General features: G+C 61.6%; 1 protein-coding gene across 1 annotated transcript; it reads right to left on the reverse strand.

Annotated features, from left to right (window-relative positions):
• Positions 1-9,009: 9,009 nt before the first annotated feature.
• Positions 9,010-9,879, reverse strand: LOC121342286 (ELAV-like protein 3; the record flags this gene model as incomplete). The annotated part of the gene is made up of 2 exons (XM_041416588.1): positions 9,010-9,495; positions 9,599-9,879. Coding segments are annotated over 2 exons (627 nt in total), but the record flags the coding sequence as incomplete, so codon positions are not given.
• Between the last annotated feature and the right edge of the window lie 105 nt (positions 9,880-9,984).

Genomic DNA, 9,984 nt, shown 5'->3' on the forward strand with positions numbered 1-9,984 from the left:
AGGATCCCCCCTAATTAAAGGATCCCCCCCCCCATTAAGGGATTCCCCCACCAATTTAGGGATTCCCCCACCCCCAGCCGAGGGGACCCCCCTTCGTGCCCCCCCCCTCCAGTGCCCAAACCGGGCTTGGGGGGCTTCGGGAGCCCCCAGACCCAGCACGGGCCCCACCGCAGGGACCCCCCCGGGCCGGGCTGGGGGTCCCGGCTGGGGTCCCCCCTACACAGAGCCCAGGTTTGGGGGCGTCCCCCCGTTTCCATGACACCGCAGAGTCCCCCAGTGCCACACTGGGGTCACACCCCCCCCCCGAGGCCGGTGTCCCCCCGGTGTCCCCCCGGGGTCCCGCCGGTGTCCCCCGTACCCGGGGGAGCGGCCCGGGGTGCCAGGGGGACACCCGCAGCGCGGGGGCTCGGGGGGCTCGGGGGGCTTCCGGGGGGGCACCCGCGGGGTCCCGGAGAGGCGGCGGAGCTCGGAGCCCGGCATGGCCCGGGGGGCTGCGGGGGGCGCGGGGCGCGTCAGGGCGGCGGCACGGCGCGGCACGGAACGGAACGGCACGGCACGGCACGGCACGGCGCGGCACGGAACGGCAAGGCACGGCACGGCATCACCCGGCAGGGCACGGGGTACGGAACGGCACGGCACGGCACGGCACGGCATCAAACCGCACGGATTGGCACGGAGCCCGGCACGGCACGGCACGGCACGGCACGGCACGGCACGGAGCCTGGCACGGCACGGCACGGCACGGCACGGCACGGAACGGAACGGCACGGCACAGAATGGCACGGAATGCCCAGGCTCGGCACGGCACGGCACGGCACGGCACGGCACGGCACGGCACGGGAGCCCCCCCCGGTGCCCCTCACCTGCGGCCCGGGCCCGCTCCGGTTCTGCTCACGTGGGGTGCCGGGGCTCGGGGCGCGGGGCCCGCGAGGGGGGACCCCTGGGGGTCCCGGGGGGCTGCGGCACCTGCGGGAGAGAGGAGCGTGAGGGGCAGAGCGGGGACCCCCGGTAACCCCCGGTAACCCCCGGTAACCCCCGGTAACCCCCCGGACCCCCGGTGCCCCCAGGCTCCGGGCTGAGCCCCCACACGCCCGGTACCGCCGGGGGCTCCCGGTGGGCTCGGGGCTCCCCGGGACCCCCCCGGCTCCTCCCGGTGCCGGTTGCCAAGGAAACCGCGGCATCGCATCCCGCCGCACCGGCAGTTCCCGGGCCCGGAACCCCCCAGACCCGAATTCCGCATTCCGGGCGCCCCCGCGGTTCCGGTCCCGGTCTCACGGTACCGGGGCAGCACCGGGACCGGCGGCGGGGGGGGTCTGGCCGCGGCAGCGACGGGAGGAAGGGTCCGCCCGTGCCCGTTCCCGGTGCCGTGCCGTACCTGGCCGCCTCCCGGTGCCGGCATCGTCCGCCTTTGTCCGCGGCGGGAGCGCCCGGTGACAGCGGCGGAAACGCGGCGGGGGCGGCTCCGCCCACCCCGGCACCGGCACCGGCACCGGCACCGGCCCCGCGCGGGTCTCCCGTGCCCGCCCGTGCCAGTGCCGGTGCTGCTCCCGCTCCCGGTGCCATTCCCGTTCCCGTTCCCCCACCCATTCCCGTTCCCGGTACGGTTCCCGCTCCCCCTCCCGGTGCCGTTCCCGGTGCGGCTCTCGTTCCTGTTCCCGTTCCCGGCCGCGCCCGCCCCGGGATGCGCGCGTTCCCCCGCGTCCGTCTGTCCCTCTGTCTGTCCCCCATCCCTCTGCCCCCTGTCCCTCTGTCTGTCCCCTGTCCCGCTCTCCCCCTGTCCCCGTGTCCGTCTGTCCCCTGTCCCTCTGTCTGTCCCCATATCCCATGTCCCTCTGTCCCCCTGTCCGTCCCCTATCCCCATTTCCGTCTGTCCCCTGTCCCTCTGTCCCCCTGTCCCCCTCTCTGTCCCCTGTCCCCGTGTCCCTCTGTCCCTCTGTCTGTCCCTCTCTCCCCTGTCCCTCTGTCTGTCCCCGTGTCCGTTCCCTGTCCCCGTGTCCGTCTGTCCCTCTGCCCCCCCTGTCCATCCCCTGTTCTCGTGTCGGTCTGTCCCTCTGTCCCCTGTCCCCCTGTCTGTCCCCCTGTCCCCCTGTCCCTCTGTCTGTCCCCCTGTCCCTCTGTCTGTCCCTCTGTCCCTCTGTCTGTCCCCCTGTCCCTCTGTCCCCTGTCCCTCTGTCCCTCTGTCTGTCCCCCTGTCCCTCTGCCCCCTGTCCCTCTGTCTGTCCCCATATCCCATGCCCCTCTGTCCCTCTGTCCCTCTGTCTGTCCCCTGTCCCACTCGTCCTCTGTCCCCGTGTCCGTCTGTCCCTCTGGCCTCTGTCCCCCTGTCCATCCCCTGTCCCCATTTCCGTCTGTCCCCTGTCCCTCTGTCCCCCGTCCCCCTCTCTGTCCCCTATCCCCGTGTCCTTCTGTCCCTCTGTCTGTCCCTCTGTCCGTCCCCCTGTCCCTCTGTCCCCTGTCCCCGTGTCCGTCTGTCCCTCTGTCCCCTGTCCCCCTGTCCCTCTGTCTATCCCCTGTCCCCCTGTCTGTCCCCGTGTCCGTCTGTCCCTCTGTCCCCTGTCCCCCTGTCCCTCTGTCTATCCCCTGTCCCCCTGTCTGTCCCCGTGTCCGTCTGTCCCTCTGAACCCCCCGGACTCTCCCCGTTTGCCCGAAGCCCCCCCAGACCCAAACCCGGAGGATTTAACCCCGATCCACTCCCGGGGCTGCGGGAAAACGGAATTTCCGCCCCAATTCCACCCCCGAAATGCCCCTCGCTGCTTTTCCCGCAAGAAACGCCGTTTTTGGGGCTTTTTGGTGCCTTTTTCCCCCCCAAAACGGGGGGTCCCCCTCGGTGAAACTCCTGAAATGGGCAGAAAGAGGTTTCTGACAATTTAACTCCCCGAAATGCCCCTCGCTGCTTTTCCCGCAAGAAACGCCGTTTTTGGGGCTTTTTGGTGCCTTTTTCCCCCCCAAAACGGGGGGTCCCCCTCGGTGAAACTCCTGAAATGGGCAGAAAGAGGTTTCTGACAATTTAACCCCTAAAAATGGGGATTCCTCCCCAATTTAACCCTAAAAAATGGGGATTCCTCCTCAATTTAACCCTAAAAAATGGGGGGAAACGGGGATTCCTCCTCAATTTAACCCTTAAAAATGGGGATTCCTCCTCAGTTTAACCTTTAAAAATGGGGGGAAATGGGGATTCCTCCTCAATTTAACCCTAAAAAATGGGGGGAAACGGGGATTCCTCCCCAATTTAACCCCTAAAAATGGGGGGAAACGGGGATTCCTCCCCAATTTAACCCCTAAAAATGGGGGGAAACGGGGATTCCTCCCCAATTTAACCCCTAAAAATGGGGGGAAACGGGGATTCCTCCCCAATTTAACCCCTAAAAATGGGGGGAAACGGGGATTCCTCCTGTCCGTCTGTCCCTCTGTCCCCTGTCCCTCTGTCTGTCCCTCTGTCCCTCTGTCTGTCCCCCTGTCCCTCTGTCCCCTGTCCCCCTGTCCCTCTGTCTATCCCCTGTCCCCCTGTCTGTCCCCGTGTCCATCTGTCCCTCTGTCCGTCCCCTGTCCCCGTGTCCGTCTGTCCCTCTGTCCCCTGTCCCTCTGTCTGTCCCTCTGTCCCTCTGTCTGTCCCCCTGTCCCTCTGTCCCCTGTCCCCCTGTCCCTCTGTCTATCCCCTGTCCCCCTGTCTGTCCCCGTGTCCATCTGTCCCTCTGTCCGTCCCCTGTCCCCGTGTCCGTCTGTCCCTCTGTCCCCTGTCCCTCTGTCTGTCCCTCTGTCTGTCCCCCTGTCCCTCTGTCCCCTGTCCCCGTGTCCGTCTGTCCCTCTGTCCCCTGTCCCCCTGTCCCTCTGTCTATCCCCTGTCCCCCTGTCTGTCCCCGTGTCCGTCTGTCCCTCTGTCCCCTGTCCCCCTGTCCCTCTGTCTATCCCCTGTCCCCCTGTCTGTCCCCGTGTCCGTCTGTCCCTCTGAACCCCCCGGACTCTCCCCGTTTGCCCGAAGCCCCCCCAGACCCAAACCCGGAGGATTTAACCCCGATCCACCCCCGGGGCTGCGGGAAAACGGAATTTCCGCCCCAAATCCACCCCCCGAAATGCCCCTCGCTGCTTTTCCCGCAAGAAACGCCGTTTTTGGGGCTTTTTTTATGCCTTTTTTCCCCCCCAAAACGGGGGGTCCCCCTCGGTGAAACTCCTGAAATGGGCAGAAAGAGGTTTCTGACAATTTAGACCCTAAAAATGGGGGGAAACGGGGATTCCTCCCCAATTTAACCCTAAAAAATGGGGAGAAATGGGGATTCCTCCCCAATTTAACGCTAAAAAATGGGGATTCCTCCTCAGTTTAACCTTTAAAAATGGGGGGAAATGGGGATTCCTCCTCAATTTAACTCCTAAAAATGAGGGGGAATGGGGATTCTTCCTCAATTTAACCATTAAAAATGGGGATTCCTCCTCAATTTAACCATTAAAAATGGGGGGAAATGGGGATTCCTCCTCAATTTAACTCCTAAAAATGAGGGGGAATGGGGATTCTTCCTCAATTTAACCCTAAAAAATGGGGATTCCTCCTCAATTTAACCTCTAAAATGAGGGGAAATGAGGATTCTTCCCCAATCTAACCCTTAAGGTTATGAGGGGCCGAAATGCCAAGAAAATGACATTTCCTTAAACCGGGAGCTCGAACCCGCCGGTGCAGCGGGCGGGGGGATGCTGGGCCGGCTCCCCCTCTTCGTGCCCGCCCTAAATCCTGTCCCAGGACCCCCAAACCCCCCCTGTGTGCCCCCAAATTCTCTCCCAGCCCCCCTAAATCTCTCCGGGGCTCCCCCTGCCCCGCCGCTTTACGGCAGTGTGGCCAGCGCGGCAGCACCGCTTTACGGCAGTGTGGCTAACACAATGGCGCTGTGGCTGCGCTTTACGGCAGTGTGGCGGGCTCGGAGGTGCTGCGGCCGTTCACGGCAATGTGGCGGTTCTTTACGGCAGTGCGGCGAGCTCGCTGAGGCGGCGGCGGTACTTTACGGCAGCGTGGCGGGAGCGCAGATCTACCAAAAGTGTTTAATCGCCCCTTTAGAGCCCTCAAACCCATGGCAGCACCCCCTACAATGCAATGAACACCCTCAAAAGCCTCGCAGCACCGCTAAACCTTGTCCAGCAATCCCAAAACCGCCCCCAAGTGCGTCCCGGAGCCCCCGGCAGCATCCCGGTCCCTCCACAGCACTCACGGGCGGCTGTCTGTCCATCCAGTGACCTCGGGGAAAACGGAGGAAAGATGCGGAAATGGAGAGGGAAAAGCTTTTTTTATGTTTGTGTAATGGGAAAAGGGCGAGAAATGTGAGGGGGAAATGGAGGGAACCGTGAGGGGAAAAGGGCGGGAAGCATGAGGGGAGAAAATGGCGGGAAGCATGAGGGGAAAAAGGGCGGGAAGCGTGAGGGGGAAAAGGGCGGGAAGCGTGAGGGGGAAATGGAGGGAAATGTGAGGAGAGAAAAGGGCAGGAAACGTGAGGGGAAAAGAGCAGGAAGCGTGAAGGGAAAATGGAGGGAAACGTGAAGCAGAAAAAATGCAGGAAATGTGAAGGGAAAAAGGTGAGAAACATGAGGGGAAAAAAGCAGGAAGTGTGAGGGGGAAAGGTGGGAAGTGTGAAGAGAAAAGGGAGGGGAATGTGAGGAGAAAATGAAGGGAAACGTGAGGGGAAAAGGGCCGGAAATGTGAGGGGGAAACGAGTGGGAGTGTGAGGGGAAAAGGACAGGAAACATGAGGGGGAAATGGAGGGAAACGTGAGGGGGAAAGAGAAGGAAATGTGAGGGGAAAAGAGTGGGAAACATGAGAGGAAAATGGAGGGAAACGTAAGGGGGAAAGAGCAGGAAATGTGAGGGGGAAAGGGCAGGAAATGTGAAGGGGAAAAGGTGGGAAACATGAGGGGAAAAGAGAAGGAAATGTGAGGGTAAAAAGGCGGGAAACATGAGGGGGAAATGGAGGGAAACATAAGGGGAAAAGGGTAGGAAACGTGAGGGGAAAAGAGAAGGAAACCTGAGGGTAAAAGGGCAGGAAATGGAGGGGAAAAGGACAGGAAACATGAGGGGGAAATGGAGGGAAACGTGAGGGGGAAAGAGAAGGAAATGTGAGGGGAAAAGAGTGGGAAACATGAGAGGAAAATGGAGGGAAACGTAAGGGGGAAAGAGCAGGAAATGTGAGGGTAAAAAGGTGGGAAACATGAGGGGAAAATGGAGGGAAACGTGAGGGGAAAAGGGCAGGAAATGTGAGGGTAAAAAGGTGGGAAACATGAGGGGAAAATGGAGGGAAACGTGAGGGGGAAATGGAGGGAAACTTGAGGGGAAAAGAGAAGGAAATGTGAGGGGAAAATGGAGGGAAACGTGAGGGGAAATGGAGGGAAGCGCGAGGGGAAAAGGGCGGGAAGCGGGAGGGAAAATGGCCGACGGTCCCTCAGCCATCCAGTCCCGGATGGATGCGCCCTCCCTGCCAAAACCACGTACAAATTTTGCCTTTTTGATTTTTTTATTGATTTTTTTCCATGAAAAATACAAAGAGTCGAGTCCAGGGGTGGGGGCCGGGGGGGTCCCGGTCCCCTCCGAGGGGTCCCGCAGTGCCACAAGGGGGTCCCTGGGCACCTTTTGTCCCCGCGTTGGGCCCCCCAAAAATGGGCCGGGGCTGAGGTGGGGACCCCTTATTGCTACTGAATTGGGGGTCCCCTGGCCCCCTCCCCAAATTCCAGGGCTGGATCCCTGGGAGAGGGGGTGGGGGGTCAGAGTTTTGGGGGGAGGGGATGATGGCGGATCTGGACACGGGGGTCGCTCCTAAATATTTATATTAATAATAATTAAAACTACAAGAAGCTTCACACAGGCACGACACAAAAAAACCAGGAGCTGGGATGGGTTTGGGGAAGGGTCTGGGGGGGAAAAAAGAGGGTCCCGGGGAGTACCAGGATCAGGGAAGAATAGGAAATAAATGGGAAATAAACCACTGAAAAGTGAGAAATTATCCCGACGGCAAAGGGAAAATAAATAAGAATCGCAATAATAATAATAATAATAACAACATCAATAATAATTAATAAGAATAATTAAGAATAATTAAGAATAATAACGATGATAAGGAGTTTGGGGGAACTCAGGGTTGGGGCTTTTCAGGTGGGGTTCCGCCCTTTTTGTTTTTGGACAGGAGGCTCCAAGTGGAGTAATTTGGGGCAAAAATTGCCCATTTTGGAGAATTTGGGAAGGGAGGGGGGGGAAGTGTGACAAGGCACATCCCCTCCCTCCCAGTTTTGGGGGTACCAGAGCAATCCCTGGCATCTTAGTGCCACTGACCCCCCAAAACTTGCCTTGATCGCTCTTGGGGTTCACAAGCTGCTTCCAAGGAACTCGGGGAGCACAAAACAGGTTCTCACCCCCTCTGCAAAGGCGATTTTGGGGATTTCGGGGGATATTTTTAATATTCTGCTATAAAAATAGATGGATTTGGCTCGGCGGCTCCCGAGGAGTCACCGCTCCCGGCGCCAGTCACGCTCCTCCTTACCTGACAAACGGCTAACAGGTCTAATTAAACACGTGATTAATCCTTGTTTCTGTTCTTCCTCCCCAAAAATTCCTCCCCCTCCCCCGGAAAATTAAGGAAAAACATGGAAAGAAGGAGAGAGCGAGAAGACCCCCCCCCCACCTCCGCGCTGGAGTCCTGGAGTGGAGGGAAGGGGGGGCACAGCCCCCACCTGGACACACCTGGATCAGGTGAAGGGGGGGCACCGCTCCAGGTGGTCCGGCCACTGCCGGAGTGGTGGGGTTTGGGGTACCCGGGGTGGGGGGGAGGGGGGGTCCCAGGTGTGTCCACAGTGTCCTGGGGGGGTCTCCAGGGCCCCTCCCAGTGCCCTGCAGGACCTGGAGGAGTGCTCAGGATGCCCGTCGGGGACAGGTGAGGGTGTCCAGGTGTCCGGGCTGTGCGTCAGGTGGCCGTGGAGGGGGTCTCCGGGGTCTCCACGCTGTCTGCGGCGCTCACGGGGTGTCCCCACGGTCTCCAGGTGCTTTTCTGCATCCTGGAGATCCAGGATGTCCTTGGTGTCCATGGAGGGGGTGCCCAGGACCTCAAGGTGGGTTTCTCCATGGTCTCCATGGTGCCCATGGGGGGGACCCTGAGGTCTCCAGGATGTGTTCGGTGCTCATGGGGGTCCCTGAGGGTCCCCAAGGTCTCCAGCTGGGTTCCTCCATGATCTCCATGGTGCCCATGGCGGGGACCCTGAGGTCTCCAAGTCTTCATGTGGGTTTCTCCATGGTCTCCATGGGGATCCCTGAAGATCCTCAAGGTCCCCAAGGTCTTCAGTTGGGTTTCTCCATGGTGCCCATGGGGGGGACCCTGAGGTCTCCAGGATGTGTTTGGTGCTCATGGGGGTCCCCGAGACCTCCAGCCGAGTTCCTCCATGGTGCTCACGGGGGTCCCTCAAGGTCCCCAAGGTCTCCAGTTGGGTTTTTCCATGGTCTCCGTGGTGCTCACGGGGGTCCCTGAAGGTCCTCAAGGTCTCCAGTTGGGTTTCTCAGTGGTCTCCATGATGCTCACGGGGGTCCCTGAAGGTCCCCAAGGTCCCGGTGGGTTTGTCCATGGTGCTCACGGGGGTCCCTGAAGGTCCCCAAGGTCTCCAGTTGGGTTTGTCCATGGTCTCCATGGTTTCCATGGGGTCCCTCAAGGTCCCCAAGGTCTCCAGTTGGGTTTGTCCATGGTCTCCATGGTTTCCATAGGGGTCCCCAAGGTCCCCAAGGTCCAGTTGGGTTTGTCCATGGTCTTCATGGGGGTCCCCAAGGTCTAGGTGGGTTTGTCCATGGTCTCCATGGTTTCCATAGGGGTCCCCAAGGTCCCCAAGGTCCAGTTGGGTTTGTCCATGGTGCTCACAGGGGTCCCCAACGTCCCCAAGGTCCAGTTGGGTTTGTCCATGGTCTCCATGGTCTCCATGGGGGTCCCCAAGGTCCAGGTGGGTTTGTCCACGGTGCTCACGGGGGTCCCTCGTGGTCCCCAAGGTCCCCAAGGCCCAGCCGTCTTCCTCCACGGTGCCCACAGAGAGGGTCCCCAAGACCTCCAGCCGAGTTCCTCCACGGCGCTCACAGAGCGGGGGGGGTGGTCCCCACACCCCCACACCCCGACAGGAGACCCCGCAGCCCCCCCCGGGCGGGGACAAACCTCAGGCCTTGTGCTGCTTGGTGGTCTTGAAGGACACCTGGAGCACGCGGTCGCCCAGGCGGTAGCCGTTGAGGCTGGCGATGGCCATGGCCGCCTCCTCGTAGTTGGTCATGGTGACGAAGCCGAAGCCTTTGCACTTGTTGGTGGCGAAGTCGCGGATGACCTTGACGTTGGTGACGGCGCCGAAGGGCCCGAAGAGCTGCCACAGGACGCTCTCGTCCGCCTCGGGCGCCAGGTTGTAGACGAAGATGCACCAGCCCGGCCCGGGGGTCCCCAAGCCCACCCCGGCCAGCGCCGGCACCGCCTCGATGGCCAGCGGGGAGAACCTGGGCAGCAGCGACAGCGGGCTGGCCCGGGGTCAGCGCGGGGGTCCCGGGGTCCCCTCCTGTGCCGGGAGGGTCCCCAGGCGGAGGGGAGGGGGGTTCCCCCAGGATCCCCAGGACCCCCCACCCCAGGACTGCCCCACCCTCCCAGGTGGCCTCACCTGTGACCTGGTCCACGAGGATGCGGGAGGTGATGATGCGGCCGTACTGGGAGAAGAGCTGCTCCATCTCCTTCTGCCCCATGGCCTTGGGCAGCCCGCTCACGTACAGGTTGGCATCGCGGATGGAGGCGGAGCTGGGCCGGGCGTAGGACACCTGGGGGGACAGGTGAGCCCTCGGGACCCCCAGGGGACACGGGCAGAGCCCACCCAGGCCTTGCACCCACCACAAAGTGCCCCACAGTGCCCCCTCCACAAAGAGCCCCACAGTGCCCCCTCCACACAAAGTGCCCCACAGTGCCCCCTCCACACAAAGAGCCCCACAGTGCCCCCCTGTAGGATCCCACCTGTGCCT

Source organism: Onychostruthus taczanowskii, unplaced genomic scaffold (genome assembly GCF_017590055.1).
Source record: "Onychostruthus taczanowskii isolate IOZ18803 unplaced genomic scaffold, ASM1759005v1 scaffold526, whole genome shotgun sequence".
Classification (NCBI taxonomy): domain Eukaryota; kingdom Metazoa; phylum Chordata; class Aves; order Passeriformes; family Passeridae; genus Onychostruthus; species Onychostruthus taczanowskii.